The sequence below is a fragment of the Diadema setosum genome, chromosome 13, assembly GCF_964275005.1.
Source record: "Diadema setosum chromosome 13, eeDiaSeto1, whole genome shotgun sequence".
NCBI classification, from domain to species: domain Eukaryota; kingdom Metazoa; phylum Echinodermata; class Echinoidea; order Diadematoida; family Diadematidae; genus Diadema; species Diadema setosum.
The window spans coordinates 21,149,579-21,176,817 of NC_092697.1; the positions used below are offsets into that span (position 1 = coordinate 21,149,579).

At 39.5% G+C, this 27,239-nt stretch overlaps 2 protein-coding genes across 2 annotated transcripts; one reads left to right on the forward strand and one right to left on the reverse strand.

Moving 5' to 3' along the window:
- Positions 1 to 4,704: 4,704 nt before the first annotated feature.
- Positions 4,705 to 19,440, reverse strand: LOC140236703 (acidic phospholipase A2 DE-II-like). Its single transcript, XM_072316625.1, has 4 exons — positions 19,323 to 19,440; positions 7,516 to 7,729; positions 6,646 to 6,788; positions 4,705 to 4,937 (listed from the first exon to the last, which is right to left on the reverse strand). Exons 1-4 carry the CDS (start codon positions 19,384 to 19,386, stop codon positions 4,708 to 4,710), a joined length of 651 nt encoding a protein of 216 aa, XP_072172726.1. The 5' UTR covers positions 19,387 to 19,440; the 3' UTR covers positions 4,705 to 4,707.
- Positions 19,441 to 22,710: 3,270 nt separating this feature from the next.
- LOC140237108 (transmembrane protein 53-like) lies at positions 22,711 to 23,936 on the forward strand. Its single transcript, XM_072317047.1, has one exon. It carries the CDS (start codon positions 22,803 to 22,805, stop codon positions 23,691 to 23,693), a length of 891 nt encoding a protein of 296 aa, XP_072173148.1. The 5' UTR covers positions 22,711 to 22,802; the 3' UTR covers positions 23,694 to 23,936.
- Positions 23,937 to 27,239: the final 3,303 nt, after the last annotated feature.

Genomic DNA, 27,239 nt, shown 5'->3' on the forward strand with positions numbered 1-27,239 from the left:
TGAAGAATTTCCTTCTATAGATTTTCTGGTATTTAGAATGGGGTTTTCATGTCTCGGACCCAAAGACTACTGATGACGCATGGACCTCGGATCATCATCTACAGATCGGCTCAAACTTGGCCCTCGCTCCCACAACCGTTATGCTGACCGCTCTTTCTCCGTTTGTGCTCCCCTTCTTTGGAACAACCTCCCTATTCATATTCAGTCCTCCACCTCCGTTGACATCTTCAAAAAGAAACTTAAAACCCATTTATTTTTAGAACAGAACTGATGATTATGTATACATTAGATTATTGTATTATAAGCTGATTTACATTATATAGATGTTTGTTTGTTTTGACTATGTAAAGCGCTTTGAAACATATTGGCGCTTAATAAATATTTCATATTATTATTATTATTATTATTATCATTATTATTGTCATTATTATCATTATTATTATCATTATCATTATCATTATTATTGATGCTAGGCCACATGATGGGTTGTTACTTCATATTCCTAAGAGTCTCATAGTTATGGTATTATTGATTAAAAAAGGCTTCTGATTGGGGTTAAGTATAATCGGCCAGGCTGTCAAAGCGAGGCCGAGTTGTCCCCGCGAGTCCGAGTTAGCCTGACCCCGATCGGGTAAAGGTCTGAGATTGCGACTCCGGCGAACTTTTTCGGTTAAAGGGACTGCACAGTACTGGTTGAGGTGGGGATTCATGTTTTGAACATTCCTAAGTGAGATAATGAGAAACCTCGTATGAAATATGAAAGAGCATGTAATTTCAAGAAGGATTCAACGTTTATTTGATGGAAATTGGTTTTCAAATGGCTGAGATATTCCCCCAAAAAGTGATAACAATAAAAGGCGACAGGCCAAGCCTTTTATTAGGATCTCTTTGTTTCACCTTGTTTTTGGATATCTCAGCCATTTCAAAACCAATTTTCATCAAATAAACTTTTGATACCCCTTAGATTTGCATGCTCTTTCACATCTCATAGAGTGGTTTCTGAATACATCGCAAAACGTTAAAAGCTAAATCCTCGCCCTCACCAGAACTGTACACACCCTTTAATATTTCTCAATTTCGTAATTACTCAACGAATATGTTGTTATTACAGCGTTATTCTACACATTTCTTAGGCATACGCGTATATATGCATAGGCCTATGTATTTCAGAATGTCGGCCTGTTTGACACTCCACTAGTACTACTGAGTACTGAAAATTTACAAATGTACATGTATTTGTGAAATGGTATCACAATCACAAAGCAATTCTGACATCGCGCGCTGCTTCGTAAGGTCACATTGTGAAATGCAACAAAGCAATTGTGACAACAACAACAACAAAGCAATTCTGACTGGACATCGCGCACTGCTTCGTACGTTCACTCTATAGGCACGGTCAGACTGGCAAAAGATCGAGAAGTTTAAGATCGCGATCTTTAAGATCTCGAAGTTTTGCCAGTGTGACCGCATACTTCCCGCAAAACCTCCCGCGAAACTTCTCGATCTGTTTGCGGGCGATGTCTGCGAAGCGCGAGGCCATTGTCATGTACAGATGTCCATTGTTAAGTCACAATCACTAGCCATCGGACCGGCGCTCTTTCTTGCGCGCGTACCAATGGCCCAAACTTCTCGATCTTTTACCAGTCTGACCGTACAAAGCGATTGTGACATCACAAAGCAACTCTGACATGGTGCACTGCATTGATCGTTGTGTAACAAAGCAATTGTGACATCATCGGAAATTTTGACATGGCGCGCTGCTTCGTATCGTCTCTGATCACTCCACAACATCGCCTCCACCACACAATTTCTCGCCTAGATTTCCCATTCTAAACAAATAATGTACATAATTTCGAGTTTCTGATCAAAGCTATGTGCAGATGTGACTCCGACATGCATGGTATCGTTTTGTAGTCAGCTTGGTGAATAGTCCCATTTTGGCACAAAGCAAATAGTATCATTTTGGAGTCAACTCTGCCAATAGCACCAGAAACTCTCAAGGCAAAGTATATTTGTATAGTACAATGTCTTCTTTTTATATCACAACAGCAAAGCAATTTATTCTTGAGTCATCCTTACCTATTAATAAATGCATACATAATGTTATACAAGTTGTGCACCATGTTGTCTGTAATGCAACAAGGAGGACTATTTTTTTTTTCTTTTTTGGACCCCTAAGTGTGACTGCGAAGGTATATGGGCAGATAAGTACAGTCACAAACAAACACTTATATGAAAACGATAAACACGTAAAAACCACGAACAAAAGCGAAGAAAGGCTTAAGGCCTATGTGAATTCATTGTCAGGAATTGTATTTGTTCATTCATAACAAAATAAAATGTGGTTTCTGGAGATAAGACAAGGTTCATAAAAATCACTTCCCGAGTCATGCGATTTTCTCAATGAAGGTTGCCTACATTGTATGTATAGAGAAGTTTGTTCGTCCTGAATGATTTGTACATATTATCCTCTTCAATTCATAACGACCTCTTGTCCACGTACCCCCTGTCAGATTCAGGGACTATTGCCTCGTTTTTGCTCGAAAATATGCTCTCCCTGCATGCTTTGAGTATTGCACATTTAACATAGCTTCTAGATTTTCTATATTATTGGTTTGGAGCTGAAAGGATCTCCGCTTCCCGCACACGCGAATAAACAAACATACACTGACATTCCCTGAAACTCTCATTGCCTGAAACTAAAAGTTGGTTATTTGCTTTATATTCCACATCTATGGTCCTAGATATTCCCATTTTATTCCACACCTGAAACCGTTTTAGCTGTCTTTTAGGTATCCTTAGGGCTTAGACTACGTATCTTTGCTACTATAGTTTACTTTAGGCGTATGCGCGTAGATGACAAAACAACGAATTTGCTCCGATCGGCAGTATCATCAACAGCGCCCTCTACACTACCAGGACTATGCCCCTTTAAGTGATAGTCCACAGTGCAACGCACTTTTATTTCGCAAGTATTCATCTCGCATTAGGACTGTATGGCTGAAGAGATCAGCGAAATAAAAGGGACTACTAGTATCATCATAGTGTAACGAACTTTTCTTCTCAGGTGATGTGATGGGCAAAACTACGCTTTATCACGTGATCAGCTCTTGACTGTCATTACTGTCATTACCAATCCTATAGCAAGATTCTTAGTATGTGGAATATAATGTGTGCTATACAAAACGGATAATTATGAACACATTTTATAGCTAGTCTGTTTGGCTTGCAAGGACTTCAATTCAATTCAATTCATTTATTTCCATACTTTTCATTTATTAATATTACAACAGAAATAATAATACAGGTTCTTTTACCTTATAAACAATGTGCAGAAAACAAACAATATAAATGGTAATAACACAGCAATTGTAATGATAACTGGTCAAAATCGAAATGGGGTTGAACAAAGAGAAGTATGACGGGACCACATGAAAGCTAGCTTGTTTGGCTGTAAGCCCCGAGTTATCAGTGTTTGTGAAAAAGAAACGGAGAACGGATGGATAAGACCAGGCGATTTAATGGTACCAAATAAGAAAAGCGGGGTATGCCTATGTGATACTCGTAAAAAGAAAAGAAAAAAAAAAAACTATGCTAAAATGTGAACCATTTTGTACTGTGACTGAGCTATCATTCGTTTCCGGAGTAAAACATGATTTGCATATAAAACTTACTTTGGTATACACTATAAACTATTGTTGCATTAAAACTATCACAATGTTATGATCAGTAAGACACAAATAACATGTACAGCTATCAAGTCATTCTGAGTGACGTACAGCCTAATTCCGCCGCCTTTTTTACCTGCCTTGTTGTTAGTCAATATAGTGTGAAACCATCAATGGTAAAAAGCAAAGAAGGGGGCGTTTCCTTTAACCAGGTTTCACTGATTACGATAACTTTACTGTCAAACTTAACTTGATTCACGAACATATTGAATTGATCAAAGTTTTTGTTTATACTCCTAATGTTAAAGTGTAAAATGAAAAATTGGTTTGGATTCGAATGAGATAATGAAATTACACGTATGTCGTCTTCAATATGGTATTCTGTAGGTGGCATTTGAGGACTGGTGTCGTTTACATCAGAATCAAGTATCAGTTCGTGAGCTTGTGAGTTCAAAAAAGCAATTATATCAGGGTTATTACCTTCTTCGCTATTTGTGGCATGTACGGGTACATCCTCTTTGTCTGGTGCATGAGCAGACATAACAGCAATTTCATTATTCATATTATTCACACTATTTGACTTAGACATTGTGAAACAAATATCATAACAGTGGGTATTACATAAGCCTGTTGACACAAAACTCTGCTCTGGAACTTGTTTGCTGCTTGCTGTTTAGAGAGAAGAAAACATTCGCCTGATTGAGTTATATAAGATGCTTGAATAGCTGGCAAAGGAATGTTTGACTTGAGAGTAACATGAAACGGCGATGGCGCTATTGATATTTTTCAAGTTGTTTATTACTATTGTTATTATTATTATTATTATTATTATTATTATTATTATTATTATTATTATTATTATTATTATTATTAATATTATTATTACTATTATCATTATGATTATCATTGTTGTTATTATTATTCTCATTATTTCTACTTCTACTACTCCTACTACTACTACTACTACTACTACATCATTTCATTTGCACAACGTCATAGTTCCTAGTGTATAAATAACCAATCTCCATGCACGTTGTCATCATGGGAGCTCTTCTTCAACTTGAAAAGAGGCATCGTGATCAATCTCTCGCTCAAAAATCGAATCGCTGACATTGCTCTCCACATTGAAACACTTGAGTCGATCGTAGAAGCGATACTGTTCGTGGAAGGTGTTCTGCGTGAGACATATGGCTATCTGACGGTCGCAGTTGCAGATGTCAACCGCACACTGTGGCAGGAGTTTGTACCACTTGTAGTCGTCAAGTTTTGCTGAACAATAAATTGGATATAACACAGAATCGTTAGGAGCGACAAGGCGTCTGAAATATTTGCCTTTTTTTAAAGCTATGTCAACGGGTGCACGTCACGAGACCGACACCCACGAGTCATAGAGCTCACGAGTCATACAGCCCATGAGTTATACAGTTCATCACAGTCATACAGCCCATGAGTTCGACACTATAGCTAACAAGGCCCACGAGACCGTGTTGTATCTGTCGAACTCGTGGGCTGTTTTTACCTACTGTCGAACTCATGGGCTGTATGACTCGTGAGCTGTATACTAGTAACTCATGGACCTCCTTTCAATGTCGAACTCGTGGGCCGTATGACTCGTGGGTGTCGGTCTTGTGGGATGACCCCATATCAACAGAAGAAAGGAGATGATGACAATAGTCATTTATGTTGATATCATGATACAAAGGGCAATTAACGTGATATGAGCCGATACTGCAATCTGCTGTGCCATTATGGTTGAAGTTATCTTGCTCCTCTTGTGTTATTCAAACTATCGCTAAAGGGGGTATCTCACTGAGCGGCGAACGTTTGCGAACGTAGCGAATTTGGGATTTCGCCAGGGTTCGTAAAGGGTTGCAAAAGGTTCGTTAACAGTCGCAAGAAAGTTCGCAAACGGTTTTTATTGTCGCAAACAGTTTTTCTTGTCGCAAAGAAATTTTGAACATGTTTAAAATTTCTTTGCGAACCTTTGCGAATTTGTATTTTCGCTAACAGTTGCAAACATTCGCAAAACACTCGTAAGAATTCGCAAACGGTCGTAATACGGCGTCGCTAACATTTTTATTTGATTCGCCACTGCTAGCGAACAAGTAACCATATGGTTCCTATATAAAAGCTTCTGAAACAGGCATGGTTCCACTCTAAGAAAGTTCTTGAAGCTCTTGACATCTCCATCATGTAATTGCTGCAAGTCTGTCCTCTGCAACCACTCTCTGACCCAAACAGTCTTTCTTTTCTTCTTCCTTTCTTGTTTTTCTTTATTTTATTTCTCTTATGCTGCACAATAGCTGTAGCAGCAGTCTGACAAAGCAGCTCTTCAAGGATAGCAACACCTTGAGCCTCTTCTTGGCAGAAATTTATTTCCATATACTGGAAATCCATCTTGAACGGTTGTCACAAGAGATCTGAATTCAGTGGAAGGTTTTACGTTCGTTTTATGGGTCTGACTATACATAATCGCCTGGTACTTTTCTAGGTCCAAGAACATTCGCAAAATTGTCGCAAAGGATTTGCAAACAGTTGCTAATATTTGCAAAACTGTCGCTAACATTTGCAAAACTGTCGCTAACATTATTTTGCAAAATTGTCGCTAACATTTGCTAACATTCGCTAATAGTCGCCATCTGTGTTTCGCAAACACTTTCGCAAACGTTCGCTCAAGTGTTGCTAATTGTCGCTAAACATCGCTAAAAGTCGCTAACTGTCGCTAATGGCAGAAGCGAACCTTGATTTTTCGCAAACATTCGTCAGAAAAGTTGGCGAATCTCAAATTCGCTACGTTCGCAAACGTTCGCCGCTCAGTGAGATACCAGCTTAAGTTATAACGAGAGTCTTCCACAACTGGCAGCATACAAAACGATTAAAGATACATGTATTGCGGAAACGATAACCAATAAGACTTAAAGTCAACTTAGGAAAGCATCTCAGCAAGTATATGAAACAAAAACAGTCATCTTCCTACCACAAGTTACAGAGGCATTTGCTGTCCCGCAGTGGTGTAGCTGAAATTTGTAGGGAATCACATATGAAATGATGCTCAGATAGCAACTGCCCCCTTCAAAGAAATGCGTCTCGGCGTAGCAACGGTCATGTTGCTGACAGCACCTGCATGTCATAATATGTATTGTAAAGGTAAGTTGAGAGCTAGGATTAGGGTTTGAATGAGAAACAGTGAAAGTAGACACTAGTATACTGTGATAAAATATGAATTTTATCACGTTTATTGAATGTAGAAAAATCATTTGACTACTGAACTAGATGGCAAATCACATGAAACTATGCAGGCCTATGTGCACACGACCATAATTCCTTTTTCTAGTTATATGGTTAGACACTTAATTCTTTTCCCCACTCGTTTTCACGGAATTCATGTTAAAAAAAAAATGTACTTGTGAAGATCGTATATCAGGCGACCAGAATAGCCTGTGAATTTACACTTGGGGAAGAATCCACTTCATTGTTTGGCATCGAATACGTCATATTTTTTCACATTGATATTGCCTATCAGTATTCTTAATTGAACACTTTGTTGTTGTGAAGGTGGTACAAATTCTGGCAAACGTCATTATGTAAGGATTACATGAAACGTATAATAAGTGCATCACAGATGCATATCTCAGTAAAGTTATAAACCAACATGCCTGCTGTTGTACAGTATAGTATTTGATAATCTTTCTCTTTAAAGGTATAATATGTGCTCTCTTACAGAGACTCTCGCCAGAGCTGAAGTATGAAGACTGCATGCATTGCCCATTTTATCCAAAAAGATAAAAACATATCAATATAAAATGTGTTTTATGTATAGGCGGGGTCAAGGTGGAGATGAACGTGCCTGTCAACGCCATCCACGGGCGTGCCCCAGCCGCCGACACCACAGTAGCATCCGTAGAAGGCGAAGTCACGAAATGTCTCCCAAAACGTCCGATTACTAGTACAGCTCATCATATTGTCGAGGTTGACGACAAGGCTCAAATCATGAGAAACTTCTGCTTCTCGTCGACCATCATTATATTCTGGCTTCACGCCCCCTATATGTAGCCCTGCGGCTGAAAGAAAAGAATATAAATTTTCATTAAAAAAGTCTGATTCAATTATACATACAGGAACATTTTTTTTTTTACCTTCTCCGTCTTGGTGCCTTATCCATGTGACTTCTCTATTCAGAGCAAAAATGCCCTTTTTCAGTTAACACCAACGAATAAAACAGTCACATTATCTTTTCAAATTCACTGACTTCTTTGTTTGGAAGACTAAAAAGCATCATTGTAAAAGAATAAAAACACCCGAAGACATTAATATGCATTGAACATAGTCCTGAAAGTGATGTGTCTGCAATAAAGACAATAATAAATTGGGGACATCATTTGCTCCGAACAAACCACGAGTTTACTTCACATGTTAAGAACTGCGGTCTACACATCTATAGAGAATTCAGCTCTGTTTATAGGGTTTATAGTAACCTCGTCTACAGCCACTATGTCTATTTTCCAATTGGTCTACTGGCATATCGTCTATTACCGATTAGTCTAATACCCATTTGGTCTACAACTCGTTTTGTCCAGTACCCATATTGTCTAATAGTCACTTTGCCCACTACCCGTATTGTCTAATACCCAACTCGTCTAAGGAGCATTTCGTCTACAAAACAATTGATCTAATAGCCAAATCGTCTACACTCACAATGTCTATTTGCCATGTCGTCTAATATCTATTTTGTCTACTACTAGTTAGTCTACTCCCACCTCATCTACAAGTCATTCAGTCTACATTCACTTTGTCTAGTTATCATATCGTCCAACCCTTAGTTTGTCCATACCCAATATGGTCTATACCCATCTGGTCTACTCCCAACTCGTCAACTTCCAACTGGTCTACTACCAACTGGTCTACTCCCAACTCGTCTACTCCCAATTATTGGTCTACTCCCAATTGGTCTACTCCCAATTGGTCTACTCCCAATTGGTCTACTCCCAATTGGTCTACTCCCAATTGGTCTACTCCCAATTGGTCTACTCCTAACTGGTCTACTACCAACTGGTCTACTCCCAACTGGTGTACTCCCAACTCGTCTACTCCCAATTGGTCTACTCCCAATTGGTCTACTCCCAACTCCAACCCTAAATAAGTAAGGCAAGTAAATTATTCATCTTAGTAGTAGCTATATATTGGCATGAATCATATTTTTGTGTATATGTTTCAACCTTTTTTGGTGCATTTAACCGTTTACATACATCAGTACGTGCCAGACAATAAAAAATACTGATAATGTACTTATAAAGTGTTCCTTTTCATTTTTACCATTCTTATGATTGTGTATCAAAGTTGAATGGATGGAGTGTTGAAGTTTGGACATATAAATGCTGCATGATTGCTTCTGATATACATTATCTTTTTTTCCTAAAAAATTGTCATAATTAGAACATAACAATTTAAACCAAATGGGGCACCAAGAGTGTTCAACCTATTTAATTGGGAAAAAAGAAAATGGATGAAGTAAACTTAAATAACAAAAAAAAAAAAATATATATATATATATATATATATATAACTAGTAGTAGACCAGTTGGGAGTAGACTAGTTGGCAGTAGATATGGGTTGGCAGTAGACGAGTTGGGTGTAGACCAATTGGGAGTAGACGAGTTGGGAGTAGACGAGTTGGCAGTAGACAAGTTCGGTGTAGACTAGTTGGGAGTAGACGAGTTGGGAGTAGACCACTTGGGTGTAGACGAGTAGGGAGTAGACCAATTGGGAGTAGACGAGTTGGGAGTAGACCAATTGGGTGTAGACCAATTGGGAGTAGACGAGTTGGGAGTAGACCAGTTGGCAGTAGACTAGTTGGCAGTAGACTGACTGGTTATTAGACTAATTGACTATTAGACAATGAGTTGTAGACCAATTGGGTATTAGACAAAATGAGCTGTAGACTATTGTATTCATAGACCTTATGATTACTAGACGAAATGGTCAATAGACATAATGGGTGTTAGACGAAATGTGACTTAGACAAATTGGACATTAGATAAAATGGCTAGTAGACGAAATGACAATTAGACTAATTGGCATATAGACAAAATGGTTGGTAGACGAGTTGGTAGTAGACGAAGTAGGTTTAGACGAGATGGCATTAGACTAGGTGGATAGTGGACAGGGTGGGTGTAGACGAGGTGCCAATTTACCGTTTATAGATTAGCAGTTCTGAGTGTAATGACATAGTTTTGTTTTGCGTTCAATTTCAAAATTTCCATTCATTTTGATAAAAAAAGAAAAAGAAATCTGTACGTTGAATATCGTCACTCAACTTCGTATACAGTCAGTCATTTTCGCAATTTGATCAAAGAATTTACAATTTCTGTCCTTCAAATTGAAGAAAGGAACTGAGGAGAATTCATAGCATACTCTAGCCAAATACAATATCAAATGAAGAGCTGCATGACAGATGCCAGTTGGACGAATACATGGACACAATTATCCAAAGAGGGCGTTGAAGATGGATTGGTCATGTGCTAAGGAGAGAACAGGGCAGCATTGCCAAGGCATCACTCTACTGGACTCCAAAAGAGAGGAGGCCGGGGGAGGAGGAAGAAGGGGAGATCCAAGAACACATGGACAAGGACCGTTGAGAGAGAGAGAGAGAGGGATGATAGACCGGGGGCCCAGGAGGTTTATTCAACCGAAAAGCGGACAAGCAACTGACCTCATAGGAAGTTTACATGGACCCTGGACACCACAAAAATGCATTGCTGCCGGGTCTCATCGTTGGCCTTCCCGCCAAAATCACGCAATGTATGACGTCATTTCCGGTTGGCCCTTTTCCCAAATTTTTGAGACAGTTTGAGTTGAAGGATCATTATCAAGATGTCAGTTTCGGCTTCTAAGAGTATCCTAGATATATTTTATTTGGTATCCAACTATTTTGGAGTATGTATTTACCATCTATTTGCCCATTTTCTATGTGGTGATGCTCCTGAGGGTGAATGTAATCATGGCAATCATTGTCGACGTCGCACTTTTAGAGAAAATGACACCTAGATTTTGATCACTTTCGAGAAGATAGTTGTTAATACTCTCTATAAATATCTCAATCTTGTCTAACGGTTATAAAAATCTATATCCAGCCCTTCTTGTGATTTGAGATAAGTCTAGTCTGTTCAAACATTAAAAAGTATAACCCTTGCACCATTTAGGGTAGCGCCCTCTGTGGTCCGAACCTCTGCAACACAAAAACTAAACTTTGAAACAAAGCATTATTGCACACATGTTGGAGATTAATGTTCGTATAATGCGCACAAAAAATTGTATATCTCGTCAGAGTATTATGATGTTCTTCACTTAAAGCTTCTATATAATTTATGGAAGAGAGTACAGGAAGTAGGCAATATCTAAATCTGTTACATGGGAAACAGTATTTGCATCATTATGACCAAGAGTCAAACTAAATTCGCAATATTTCGGGACACAACCTTTAGAATTTATTTATTTATTTATTTATTTATTCATTCTCCACTCATGGGATGGATTGCCCTGGTCAGCTAAAAGCTGGTTTTCACAGGGGTCCTTTAGAATGTCTTCGTCATCACTGACGCTTCCATCACTCTCATCGCTTTCATCATTCTCATCGCTTTGCTCACTCCATGTCCCTTCGGATTCCTCATCGTCTCGGTTTGCATTATCTGAAGGACTGAACGATGAGCCTTCGAGAGATGCGGGGACTGCACTTCCTTGGCACTAGTCTGGCTCAAAGTGCTTCTAAGTAGATTTCCACCCATAGTCTACAAGACTGTCGTGCTGGCTCTCTTCCACATTCTGGCGACATTCTGTGCTCTTCGGATGTGATTTTTAAGTGTTGTGGCACAGAGAGGAAGAGAATTAGTAAATAGCAGATGATTTTATTCAGTCTTGCAAGGGGCAGTACCTTTGTCACCTCCACTGCTCATTCGCTTGAAGACATTGTATAATATCTGGCATCATTTATGTCCAACGTTGCAAAGCCATACAGTGGGCAGATGAAGAATGTGGCAGCTCGAATATCTACTTCCTCGTTTGAGAGAGACTGAAAAGATTTGATGTGTGTTGCACTTTTTTCCATCTTTTGATAGGGTTTTACTTTCCCCTTCCTGCAGAAACGTGAAGTGAAATCGCAACCTGTCAGAGAGACCATTGTGCATCGCTAATGTCAGGTTGCCTCTCTTCGAGGACTGCTGCAATTTTTGAGACATCAACTTACCTTCTGTTATTGCCCGAACCAAAGTCTACAATTATTTTTCCTTCATCCGACCTGGCACAGTACAGCAAGATGATGAAGACGTCTGTGTCACTGGACCTCACGAAGATAATGCCCTCTTATTTGCATGTTAGCTTCTTCATGATGGCTTTGCTAGTGTCTCGGCATATCTGCTTACAGTTGGTTGTTGGCATTCCTCAGTTCTACACAGCTTGTGTCATGAGAAGCACACCACATTTTCTATCCAATAACCTGTCCATACTGGGGCTTCCTCCATTCCGATATATCTTGCGAAATGCGAACTGTTCCTTGAATGTAGAACTCTTGAGTAAATCCTTGCCTCTATGGCGCTGAACCTGATCTGGCCCAGCAATGAAGAACTCATGTGAGGTAGAAAATTGCAGGTTTCCCTCAGGATCTTTGATGGAGGGGGATTGGTATATTTTGTCTAGTACCAAGTGAATTTCCTCTCCGCGACATGAGCAAAGTCTCTTCAAGAGACCGTTGGCCATTTATGTTGAACTGCTGTGTTGTAGAATATTGTCTCATGAATGATGATGCCTCCGTCAATCATTCTTGCTGAGATCACAGGAAAATTTGTTTCTTCGTTTTGCCGTTTAAAGAGACTATACAGTTCTGGTTGAGGTGAGGATTTAGCTTTTAAAGGGTGGTACAGTATTGGTGGAGCTGAGGATTTGGCTTTTAACCTTTTGCGAGATGCCAAGAAATCACTTATAAAATAGTACAGAGCATGCCATTCTAAGAGGAATTGAAAGTTTGTTTGATGAAAATCGGTTTTAGAATAGCTGGGACATCCAAAAACAAAGTAAAAAAGCAATCATAATATTATGTGGGTCCCACAATTTGTTAGTATTACTCTGTTTTAGGTATCTCAGTAATTTCATGACCAATTTTCATCAAATAAACGTTGAATTCCTCTTGGAATTACATGCTCTTTCATATTTCATAAGAGGACTCTCATTATCTCACGCAAGAATATGAAAAACCTGAAGTTAGGTCTCAACCAAAACTGTATGAGCCCTTTTGCGAGAGATTCAGAAACCACTCTGTGAGATGGCAAAGAGCATGCAATCCAAAGGGGAATCAAAGGTTTACTTGACAGCTTGATGAAACTCGGGTTTGAAATGGGTGAGATATCCAAAAACAAGGTGAAACAAAGAGATCCTAATAAAAAGTCGTGGCCTGTCGCCTTTTATTATCACTTTTTTTTTTTTGGATATCTCAGCCATTTGAGAACCAATTTTCATCAAATAAACATTGAATCCTTTTTAAAATTACATGCTCTTTCATTTTTCATAAAAGGTTCCTCATTTTCTCACTTAGGAATGTTATAAACCTGAATTATCACCTCAACCAGTACTGTACAGTCCATTTAAGCAGCCTTGTCAAAGCTGCTTTCTCAGTCTTCAGGGGTGTCCCCATTACTTGATGGGCCAGCTAAAGAGCTAGAGAGGGTAGCTAAGAATGTGCTTAAGATCGATTGTATCACTTGATTCAGCTGCAACAGCTAGCATACGTCCGAAAAAGTCTCTGGCTCCCTCAGTTGCGTGTACTCTTTTTTTACTGCTGTTTTAGACCTCTTTGCGTTTTCTGAAACAAAGTTTAACATTTTGATTCTGGGAACTGGCTTCAGAAACCTGGAACTGGCAGCTGCACATTCATCTTGAAACTCAGTCCGTCTTTTCTGCCCTCGTTCGAGTGTTGTTAGGAGAAATTGCCTCGTTGTCTCACTTGTCTTTGAAGAAGCTCTCGTATTTCGCACAAAGTTCACCCAGTGCAGCGTCTTCCTCTACGTCTTGAGACCTTTCCCTGCTGTTCTCGTTGGCAGATATCACATAGTTGCAACATATCTAACCGCCTCATCTGATGATTCAAGAAATCTAGAGAGTAATGCCTTTTCAATTGCGGCGAAGTTGTATGGTGTGCCGTGTTCATATTCACCCTCAATGGCACCGTTGCAAATTTAACAGCATGCTGGAAATATGGTCACTTGATCTTGATCAAATCAAATTTGCAACGTAAAAAAAAACAAACACCAACATGTTCTTTTTGTGGCATTTGGCCATTTTCTCTAAATTTTGAGACAGATTCCATAGAAGCATCATCAATAACATGTCTGTATGATCATCTTAGAGTGTACTAAATTATTAATTTTGGTATCTCAATAGATAAGAGTATGGACAACCTTATAATTATTCTTTTTTTTTTTTTTTTTTGTAATGGCATTGAGGGTGAATATGACCGAACTCGGCACACGATATGAATGTGACCGCGATGGAAAAGGCAAAAACACATACAACCACTTTGTCTATGATGGTCCTTCTGAGCTCATCAACATCTCATCGAGGAACGTGGCCAGTGAGACAACGAGGCAATTTCTCCTAACAACGCTTGAACAAGGGTAGAAAAGACGGACTGAGTTTCAAGATGAATGTGCAGCTGACAGTTCCAGGTTCCTGAAGTCAGTTCCCAGAATCAAAATTTTAAACTTTGCCTCAGAAAACGCAGAGATCTAAAACAACAGTACACAGAGTGCACGCAGCTGAAGGAGCCAGAGACGTTCCTGATCGAAACCTACAATGTTCTATTTCAAATGAATTCTTCATTACTGGGACAGATCAGGTTCAGCGCTATAGAGGCAAGGATTTACTCGAGAGTTCTTCAGTCAAGGAACAGTTTGTAAGATATATCATGTAGGAATGGAGGAAGCCCCAGTATGGACAGGTTATTGGATAGAAAATGTGGTGTGTTTCTCATGGCGCAAGCTGTGTAGAACTGAGGAATAGCAACGACCAACTGTTAGCAGATATGCCGAGACACTAAGTCTTGCAAGGCCATCATGTAGAAGCTAATATGCAAATAAGAGGGCATTATTTTCGTTAGGTCCAGTGACACAGACGTCTTCATCATCTTGCTGTACTGTGCCAGGTCGGATGAAGGAAAAATAATTATAGACTTTGGTTCGGGCAAAAACAAAAGGTAAGTTGATGTCTCAAAAATTGCAGCAGTTCTCGAAGAGAAGCAACCTGACATTACCGACGCACATATTGGTCTCCCCGACAGGTTGCGATTTCACTTCACGTTTCTCCAGGAAAGAGAAAGTAAAACCTTATCAAAAGATGGAAAATAGTGCAACACACATCAAATCTTTCCAGTCTCTCTCAAACGAGGAAGTAGATACTCGAGCTGCCACATTCTTCATCTGCCCACTGTATGGCTTTGCAACATCGGACATAAATAATGCCAGATATTATACAATGTCTTCAAGCGAATGAGCAGTGGACATGACAAAGGTACTGCCCCTTGCAAGACTGAATAAGATCATCTGCTATTTACTAATTCTCTTCCTCTCTGTGCCACAACACTTAAAAATCACATCCGAAGAGCACAGTATGTCCCCAGAATGTGGAAGAGAGCCAGCACGGCAGTCTTGTAGACTATGGGTGGAAATCTACCCAGAAGCACTTTGAGCCAGACTGGTACCAAGGAAGTGCAGTCCCCTCATCTCTCGAAGGCTCATCGTTCAGTCCTTCAGATAATGCAAACCGAGACGATGAGGAATCCGAAGGGACATGGAGTGAGCAAAGCGATGAGAGTGGTGAAAGCGATGAGAGTGATGGAAACGTCAGTGATGACGAAGACATTCTAAAGGTTGTGTCCCGAAATATTGCGAATTTAGTTTGACTCTTGGTCGTAATGATGCAAATACTGTTTGCCCATGTACAAGACTAAGATATTGCCTAGTTCCTGTACTCTCTTCCATAAATTATCTAGAAGGTTTAAGTGAAGAACATTATAATATTCTGACGAGATGTACAATTTTTTTGTGCGCATTACGAACATTATTTTCAAAGTTTAGTTTTTGTGTTGCAAAGGTTCAGATCACAGAGGGCGCTACCCTAAATGGTGGAAGGGTTATACTTTTTAATGTTTGAACAGACTAGACTTATCTCAAATCACAAGAAGGGCTGGATATAGATTTTTACAACCGTTAGACAAGATTGAGATATTTATAGAGAGTATTAACAACTATCTTTTAGAAAGTGATCAAAATCTAGGTGTCATTTTCTCTAAAACAGCGACGTCGACAATGATTGCCATGAATATATTCACCATCAGGAGCATCACCACATAGAAAATGGGCAAATAGATGGTAAATACATACTCCAAAATAGTTGGATACCAAATAAAATATATCTAGGACACTCTTAGAAGCCGAAACTGACATATTAATAATGATCATTCAACTCAAACTGTCTCAAAAATTTGGGAAAAGGGCCAACCGGAAGTGACGTCATACATTGCGTGATTTTGGCGGGAAGGCCAACGATGAGACCCGGCAGCAATGCATTTTTGTGATGTCCAGGGTCCATGTAAACGTCCTATGAGGTCAGTTGCTTGTCCGCTTTTCGGTTGAATAAACCTCCTGGGCCCCCGGTCTATGACGAAGTGGATGAGGGACTTTAAATACCTGGGGGTGTTTCATCAACGTTTGTCAGCGCTGACAATCACTATAGTAACAGTCAGTGACCACCGCATCTCAGCCAATCAAAACCAAGGATTTTGTTGTCAGCGCTGACAATTGGCTGAAAATTTCAGCAAAATCCTTGGTTTTGATTGGATGAGATGCTCTGGTCACTGACTGTTACTATGGTGATTGTCAGCGCTGACAACTTGTCAGCGCTGACTAACGTTGATGAAACACCCCCAGATGAGGACGCTCCACAGCATCTGTACATGGACAGAACCGAATGCCCTACGCATGCCTTTACGACATAATGGGCTGTAAGTATAGAGCATTCAAATTCGCCACCGTTACGTGCTGTTGTACACGGTGAAGTGTATCTTCGAGCATTCGATTTGAGCATGCATTTTCAGGGACTTGTGTTCTTACTTGTCTCTTAATAGTACAAACAGATTAAATTACATCTGTACGCATGCCCGAATTCTATTCCAGTCTTTTCTGAGAACTTGTCAATCAAGTAACACCAAGTTTGCATTATTTCATCTTACAATATAGTGGAGATAGTCCCTTTAATAATGGACCTACTACACATGGACATTCACTACTCGTTAATGAATTCGTGCACCTGTTTCTGTCAGAATCATCACAATAACATTTTAGACATGCTTTTCTGCTTTGATCTCATTAGGCGTTTTCACATCAGCCCGATAAAAATCCAAGCTCGAAATATTTTCCGCGATTGCGAATTAGAGCGCTATTTCATTTCTTATTCACATCAGCCCGAAGAGGGGGTAGCCCGAATAATTACAAATTTTTAAATAGCTAATTCGACAGCTGAGTATGTGCAAACAGCATCAGTCGTGTGTGCCCTCTCAAAAATTCCTCATGATTTGCGTGCAGTTTGCCTCGGTCGATCGGGTCACACACGCTAGGCATGATGGGATTCATCGCGCTAATTTCTCGAGTCGTTTTCACATTATCAGATAGCGCGCTACTATCCCGCTATTTCAGAAATTTCCCGAGTTGGACTCGAGAAATTTTCTCGATCAGAGCGATACAACTAGCGCGTTAATTTGTGTTCACATTATCAAATAGCGCGCTATTTCGCTATCGGGAAAATTTCCCAAGTCAGAAAATAGCGCGCTATTTCGAAACATCGGTCTGATGTGAAAACGCCTATTAGGAGTTTTCACATCAGCCGAAATTAACCCGATCACGAAATAGCGCGCTATTTGATAATGTGAATACAAATTGGCGCGCTAATTTATTGCTCTGATCGAAAAAATTTCTCGAGTCCAACTCGGGAAATTTCTGAAATAGCGGGATAACTTGCGAACTAGCGCGCTTTTTGATAATGTGAAATCGCCTCAAAAAGTTAGCGCGATGCATCCCATCATGCCTAGCGTGTGTGACCCGGAAGTGCGCGCTCTACTGGTATACCCGACACTGTTTGCTCAGCTGTCGAATTAGCTCAAAAAAAAAAAAAAAAAAAATCGGGCTAATTCTCTTCGGGCTGATGTGAATAGGAAATGAAATAGCGCGCTAATTTTCGATCGCGAAAAATATCTCAAGCTTGGATTTTTATCGGGCTGATGTGAAAACGCCTTATACATTACCATAACCATGTACCAGCAACCAGACTGGATAAAAACAAGACCGTTCTTTGAGCAATCTTAATTTCAATTTTTAATTTTCAATTGATGATGATGATAACTTACTTAAATCAAGAAAATGCGTGTGCAGTTGTACAGTGCATTGGGGAATCATCGCTCAAACAAATTAATTTGCGAAATGCATACGCGTCACAAAAGAAAGCAATATTTTGGTTGAGTGTAATATCATGTACTCTATAATTTTCCCATTGTGGCACATTGTGTCAGAATAAATACGGACAGCCGTAACGGTAGACGACATGTAGGCCCTATAACGTCTCGTTACATGCGTGTCCACATGGATAGTCTACACTTTAGTCATGTTAGTATTATTGCCAATTTTGTAACAACAAATTTGTTATGTTTATTGTGGTTTACTGCTCCTTATCTTTGGTGCTTAGTCAAAGGCATGAGTCTGAAAAGACATCTCTCTGCAGCCAAATAAGACCGATATAGGGGAATCGGTTCTTTTGTCAGTGACGACGCACGACTACGCAGTCGTCATCAAAGAGAAGAGAAGTTAGTCATTGTCCAAACATAATCAGGCCGCGGCGGTGATGATGGATCAAAGGAAGACGCCTGTTTGTCCCGTATTTCGCTCAATTTTCATCATCTATTTCTTATAACATGGATTTAAAATCAACCAGCGAAGTTACTATTGATCGGGGACTTCCAATTGAATCGGATCAATGGCAACTATGGCGGAGTCTTTTTGTACATAATTTTAAGGACTTCCGCTGCTAGCAAGCGCGCCCTGGCCCTGCACACAAACAAAAAAGTTCTTCCGGAACTTTCATTCTGTATTTAGGCCTACACCAACAAATTTTCCTACACCTTACTCTTTGTCAAGCGATTTACAGACAAAAACGGTGTGCAATGATATTGTTAACCAACACATGGACTATATACGATTTGCTTTATATCTGTAATACATGCGGTGTTCGGAATGAACGAATTATATATACAAGGAGAAACAGATGAATAAAACTCAATAAAAACGCACAGACAAAATAAACAAGATAGATATAACGTAGAGCTATACAAGCAATAGGCCTAAACGGCAATAAAAAATACACAGTATTCCATCTTAAGGTAAACTGATATTAAGAAATAAATGCATTGTAACGGTGGACTCAAAGCCCAAGCACATTATAGACCTAATAAACAACAAACAAATAGGGCGGATTTGACCACCAATATTGCTTGTCGATCGAGTATGCTGCCCTGGCGTGCGATGCTCAAAATGGAAGCAAACCTATCTAGGTCGTTGTTATACATACATTTTCCATTCGCTGACAACAACAGAAGTGAAGCCACGAATTCAAAAGTGCTAATAATGTTCATGACGACATTGACTCCTGTTGAGCACTTCTTCGTCTTTATTTGAATCAACTCGTGTGTCACACAAGATGATTTTGGAAGTCCACTTCCTGTGGGGGTTTGGTAGTTGCAATACAGCCTATTGCTTGACTTCAGCTTGCACGGGTTCTGGGCATTGGTTACAAGGCTTAAAACTCTATATCCATCAAGGGCGCATTATGTGGCTACAGTCTGATGTCATGTGACGGTATTTTACACGCGCGGAAACAATAAGCCTTCCCTCAGAGGCAACTTGAGCGATCTATATATACATCTGGTTTATGTTGTTGGTTGTGGTTTCAATCTATGCCACCCACAATTCATTATATAATAGGCTCACTGATAAGTGAATAGATATACGCTTTAACTCATCCGTTTACAAACCACGTACACATGCTTATTAGGTGCGCAATACAATAAGTGTTTTAGGAGAGAACAAAAAAGGTGGACCCGCAACATACGAGAGGGGGACATGTGCTACCCCTAAAGAGAGGAGCAGCTATACAGAGAGAGGTGCTTCCCCCCCCCCCCCCCATTTAAAAAACGTACGCAAGATTCCAATGTTATTGTGAGAGTACAAAAAGTGACAGAAATACGTGACACTTTGCAGCACTATGTTGGCATGGAGTCCAAAAAGGTAAATACTGTAGGTCGTAAGCCTGCATGTGTATGGGCCAATAATAGGTATATAGGCATATACCTGATCTCCTTGACCTGGAAGATCAGTGCCATTGGGCATCACTAACCCACGAACGGACGCTGATTTATTTTTTTTTCAGTAGTATTCATTCATTACCATTCAAATAAAAAGTAGAAACTGGTGCTGTTCTACAAAGTCACGCAATGTATGGACAAAGGTAACAAAAGTTATTTTTTCCTTTCTATGTAACTTTGTTTTTCACAGAAGTAGAAATCAAAACTTGATATAGCTTTGCAGCTCTCCGTAGCTGCCCCTCCTAGCCCGGTATTCTATAATTATTTTTGTCCAATCCCCTTCGTCCTCTCTTTTTCCTCCTTTGCACACGTCAACTCTCCTCCCCCAACCTTTCAATACACACACAACCACACACACACACACACACACACACACACACACACACACACACACACACGCACACATTGGTAGTTAATTGACTGCTTCTGCCCCTATCAGCTTCCCACAATAATAATATGTATATGTATTACGGATATCAGATCGCCGAAGAGGATCCCTTGCAAGCAAAAATGTAAAGAAAAGAGAGAAAGGCAGACAAAAAGAGGGAGAGAGAGAGAGAGAGAGGGGGGGGGGGAAGAGCAGGACTGAGAGGGACGGAGAGACAGCCCCACTCTGTTAAAAAAAAAAAAAAAAACACGTCTCCTCCATTTCCACCAATTTTAATTTTGATTCAGTGTAATCATAAATGAAAAAATGAGATGAATTGATGGAATTGATGGAATACATAATGGAAAATACCGTTTATGACAAGCGAAGTAGCACAACATCGTACTATTCGTCGAAATTCATCAATTACGTGTATTTCCACGTCGTTGGCGGGAAAATGTCTCATTTTAGTTGCCAGGAGCGCTATTGACCATGATTCCAGTGAAAAATTAAACAGTCTTTCGAATTATAATTGATTATTTTGACTGATTGTGTAAAGTCTCCCACTTTTGTTCGTAAAATATAACTTCACAGCTTTGACCGCTAATAGTTATTCTTTTCCGTGTTTATCAGCTCGACAATTATAATGTATCGTATTTTTTTTTTTATTTAGTGGGCGTCTTATTGTGTGTCCTAAATCCAAAAATTGTATATTTCTTTAAAATCATCAAACTGTTTACACATAAATCTATTTCAATAATCCGAAATTCCAAAGAATATAATAACCTCTCTTATCCATGCATGTCATCATGTTAGGTTCCAAAATGATATTGCAAATATTCCCAAAGCAGTGTAAAGCACACACACACACACATACACAGCGTCAAGAAAACAAAAAAAAAGGTAAAGGCAGGTTGTCCCTACTCAATTTTTAAGAGTTCCAAGATTTTGATTCGGAGTAGACTTATTTTTAAACAGATACATTATGAGAGAAATATTTTGGCTACTAGTATTTGAATGATCGATTTATTTATTTATTTTTTTTTTTTTTTTTTCCACTGAGAGGCTGTGTTACAATGTGTTTGCTGCCCTCAATCGGCTCGAGTCCGAAGTGCATACTAGTACATTTTACATGCACTTGCACTGCACAATATGTGTAGCACATACGCGTACCGCAAAAACAAGCGTACCGGCCGGACGCTGCGGAACTTGCCACTTAGGAGCTCGCAGTGTATTCACCGCTACATGGAATATACAAGGGCCTAGAGTCTAGAGAAGTCTGTATAACTCCGTGTGGACAACATGATATGCCAATTTCAACGCTGTATTTGGGATTCTTAACTTCATTAGCTTCGAAAGGACCCGCCGACGACGTCTCATCGATCATGTCCAGCTAGCTCCCCATCAAGAAGTCGAGACCCACCAGGCAATTTATACAACTAGGCCTACGCAAAGACAAGTCATAAGACACATTTAGCGTCGTTAGAAACGCGTGATTGTGAACGACCGGCTTCGGAAGTACATATCACGTTGGTATGATCGTGTAAATCTTCATCTCATTAGATCACTTGCCACCCGAAAGAAAAATAAACTGTTAGCCTTGAAGCCTCTGCCCATAAATCCACACCTATGTCGGTTTGTTACGTTATCGAATATCTTTTTGAATGCTCCAACGCGCTTCAGCAACGAGATTGTGCCAAGCCGCGAAGCAACCATCTACACACGAGAAGGCGTGGTGGACTGGTGCGGTGATGGGGCCGGCACCGGCAGCATGTGATTCGGTTTGGTTTCTAACGTTACATCTACTGAGCTGAATGAGTGACTGGCTTATCGTACTGAGTGAGCGAGGTCTCCGTCATCCCCTGTGCTGTGTTTTCTCTCAGGAACCGGTGCCAAGAGTATGAATAGTCGTCGATGCTGCTGCAAGTCTGTAGTGTTGTGAATTGCTGTGAATTGTACGTATTCGTACTGTGGTCAGCCTGAACGTGAACAGTGCAGACAGTGGAGCGCTCCGTGCCGCGTGCCATGGCTGGTGCTGCCTATTAATGGAGTTTTCAGACTTGCTGTAGTCAGTGTAGATGTATTGTAGGGGCTCTGAGGGCCTACATGTAATTCCCCTGCTGCTGAAGTTTCTCATCTGTAACAGGAAAGCTGCGAGTGATAGGTGCTAGACTACTACTAGAAATCTACAAAGTATGTCAGTGGACCCTCTAAGACGCAATTTGCATGCAAGCAGTACAGAAACTGTTTACTTGGAACCAGGACTTGGAATAACCAACTAGAATAACACTTCAAAAATACAAATAAAGACAGAAAAGATATGGCTGATGAACTCGAGTACCATGTAACATTCCCAACCAAATTTTCAAATGTTGGGTCTCCTCGAAGTTGTGAAGCTGCAGCAGCTTGTGCTGAGGTTGAACTGACTGAAGGGGGGCTAGAGAAGGAGCCGGTTGTCTTTCTCCTTGGTTGGTATAATGCCGATGACAAGGAACTTGCCAAATACAGTGCCATTTACATGTCTGAAGGATATGTCACCATCCGATATGTTCTACCAGGTGAATACCTGTTTGATGGGAAGCTGGGAGGAGTGCACAGCATTGCAGAGAAAGTACTTGAAGCATTTTTTGATTTGGGATTGGAGGAAAATCCCATCTTCTTTCATCTGTTCAGCAATGGAGGAACATACATTTACCGTGCAGTCACCGAAATTCTGAATGGGCGTGATCCTGGCCAGTTTGCAGCATTAAAAATTGGTGGTGTCATCTTCGACAGTGCTCCATGTCGGCCAACATTCTTGTCTGGTTTTAGGGCATTGTCTCTCTTCTCTCCAAGTAGTGCTTCACGTTCCTGGCCAGTTTCATATGTCATGACTGTTCCCTACTGGGCATGGCTGATGGTGAAGCACATTGTCCTACCTAGCTACTGGGAGGCAAACAGGCTCATGGATTCCTTCCTCACAGCCATTGCTAGTGACAAAATGGAATGTCCCCAGCTCTTTATCTACTCCAAGAAGGACTGTATTGCATCATGTGCAGACATACAGGAGATTGTGAGGCAGCGCAGAGAGCAAGGTATAGATGTAAGGGAGGCCTATTGGGAAGACTCTGATCATCTTCAACATCTGGCTAATCACCATGACGAGTATGTCGATGCCTGCTTGGATTTGATTTTAGCAGGATTAGAGCACTTGGAGCTTGGTAACGAGTAAGATTTACAGACACATGTAATTGTTGTAAATCATGTAAATATATGATGCTGTTTTTCAATGTGAATTTGATTCTGTTCTGAATTAATCAGGGCAAGCCCTGCAGTGTCTTTCCCATTATGAGCCTTACAATGTATGCCCCTACATGTAGATAGCACTGGAAAACTGTGTAGGCCTACATGTGTATGTACTCTACTGTATTGCACTCTGTAAGTACTGTTTATCATCATTATTGTTTTGCTTGAAGCAGAAGGGCAATTCCGCGGTTAGTAACGTTACATTTGAACAAATTTAGATATTTGTTTTTACCGCTAAATTACCATTTATTCACTTCAAGTCAAAATTAAGTCAAAAACATGTTCATCCTTCCCAGGTTTATGATACAGAAAAGAATGAACACAATCCAAGAAATATTAGAATTGCTATAGCAACTTGAAGGGCTGGTTAGTAACGTTACGAAAAAAGGACATGACAAAAAAATCAATGTCTTGTAACAAAAAGTGTGCAAAAATTCAAGTTACTTCAGACAAAGTGTTGCATTAATTTCAATTATTGCATCATGGCAAATGTTCATGCAAATTTTTTTAGCAGTTCGACCGATAATTTTTTAGCTAGACCCCCAAAAGCATGGTTAGTAACGTTACGGTTAGTAACGTTACATTTGTCCGGAGTAATTCCGCAGGTCATTTCACCCTTTTGTAATTGACAAAATGTCACATGACTTCTGGAGTATTTAAATGTATTCATCTTTTACCCTTTAGCAAAACTTTGAGGAAAAAATTTCAAAGGAACCCACTGTAATTTGCATTTAAGTGAATTTCAGCGTCCCCAGTCCCACATGTACATTTTAAATGATGGTTTTAGATCTCACAAAATCAATGAATACGAAAAATAAAATCTACTGAATTTGAAAGACCCTAATGATTGGTGAACATCCATGGCATTAGTTGATACCTAGATTAAAGGGTAAGATAAAGAGGCACATTTCTTTTATCCATGTCATGTCCACCTAACTGCGGAATTGCCCAGAATCATTCATTGTTGATTATGAGTTTATCAAATGCTGACACCCTCTTCAATGTTTTATAACAATTCAGCTGTGCTATCTTTTTGTCAAGTGTACCAAACTACAATGTAAGATACTGTAGAAACAGTGTGCTGTTGTTTCCAAAATCTTACTGGTACAACTGACTCCCATCAAGCAATCAACCGTGCTGACATTGTACAAGTGTATGCACCCCTCCTCAAAATCCCCCAAATGTGTTTATAAGGTATAGATTTTTTTAAACATTTGATTAGTATATTATTATCCATTTATGTAACATTGATTTTTCTTTCATCTTGTAAGCCAAAATTATAACTTCATGTTGTTTAATTTGTATTCACCAAATCTTCTGAAACTGAAACAGGCTAATTAAACTGTATGCACAAGACTGTGGTAAGCCAGTAGAATTACAAAGCATGCTTTAACCCATGACCTCAACTGTGTACATACAATGGTACAGTACACTGTGTGTTATAGCGTTAATTGATTGTCACCCAAACTTTTTGAGTACAACATGTACAAATGTAATTGGAATTTTACATCTTTATGTAGGAAAGTCAAATGCAGATGAACTGTTACAGTATTTTTGGCAATTTAGTATCATTTTACTAGTGAAGAATGAAAACATGAATTCACATTGCTACCACTGATAAAAGAAATAAGCCATATGCTTTTCTAAGCCATACTGCATGTCTGTGCTTTACACTGCATTTCAATGAGATAGCATTCCTGTACTGCTTAAATTACATAATATGAATCTCATGATTATCTAATCTATTCTCTTCTGTGATTTCCTTGAATATTTCACTCTTGAAACACAAAAGAAATAGACTGCTTTTCCTTTTTCATGCCATGTATGTTTACTTTAATTTAATCTTAAAATGTGTTGAAGAAAATAACATTGCAGTACCACACACAATGGATGGATTCATGACCCAAATTAGGTATCATGGTGTACAATGTACTGTACGAGCTGAAATTTTCGCGTACAGATATTTTCGCGAATTGCTACTTGAAGGACATCTTCGCGTCTTGTTAATTTCACGGTTGCGAGGGTCTAACTGAACTTAGTTATTCACGCGTTGTTATTTTCGCGGTTCGAAGGCAATTCGCGAAATTCGCGAAAATAAAACCACCGCGAAAATTTCAGTTCGTACAGTACATAACGTGTTAACACTCGGATCCATGGGTTTTGTTGTGTATTCTTAGGAAGCTGTTGAGGGCAGATTTGTTTTTGCTGTACTATACTTGTGGAGATATTCTGTGATTGCAAATTTGACCACAATCCTTTGCTGTATATTCAAGACAGAAAAAGAGAAGACTATTTGTACAATATTTCTTGTGTCCATTTCTGTGTATACACATTACAGTGTCAAGTTGTATACAATTGTACAGTGATTTCCACTATGCAAAGGTTTGCAAGTTTCCGGTTATGTTCACTTACAGGTCAGATTTTCTGTATTGGATACATTTGTATGCTCATGATTGTTACTGTTTACATGATGTAAGGACTGAAAAGGAATACTGTTCCAGTATGTCATATTCATAAGTATGACTTCAAGTGACAATCAATGTCATATTTAAATTCACCTGATTCATCATGAAAAGACATCTCAGGTAACTGTAAAAGTGGAAATTTTCGCGCATTTCGCGCAACCAGAACCAAGCGCGAAAATAAAAGCACGCAAATATTTTTGCATGCTGTATGTTCCAGTGGTTGATGTCTTGATTCTGCGGAATTAAAAACATGCGAAATTCTTTTTGTCTGGCCATGCGCGAAAAATTAGTCGCGCGAAAATATCCACTTTTACAGTATGCTGTATGAGGGTTGCAGGGCTGCCAACTCTCACGCATTTTGGTCCTTTCTCACTCTTAAACTTTATTTCATTTGCATGCTGTATTTCTATTGATCTCACTCATTTTGACTCCTAAATTATAGCATTGGCCTATGGGAGTCTCACTCTCAGCTAGTTTCCAGTGTTGGCAGCCCTGGGGTTGCCATGTGCAGTTTGCATGTACAGTATACTTCCAGTTGATGTCCTTTGAGGTCAAAAGTAGTAGAAACCTCATCACTCCTTAATCTCACTTTACATAATCTGTATTTAGGCTTTCTTTCAACAGTATAATGATGATAAGGATGTTTCATTGCCATACATTCTTCAAAGGATCTCAATTGCTGTAACATCACAATGTTATGCTTTCTTAAAATCAGAAAGCATACATAGAGCATAATAATTGGTATACAATATCGCTGCTGTTCATTTGGACCACGTAAACCTATTGCTGGAAAACGTTGTTGACTGGAGTTATCATTACGTGTTTGTTATTACTGCTGTTATGATGGATATTATAAAACTGACCACATACATGTATGTGTGTGTCATCAGTGCTTCAAAAGTGCTGCAGCTGTATTATGATAGCCTAATATGAGTTGACAAAGGGTGGTACAAATGTACAATCTTAATGAAACCAGGGTACTGTACATTGTAAGTGATGCATAATTG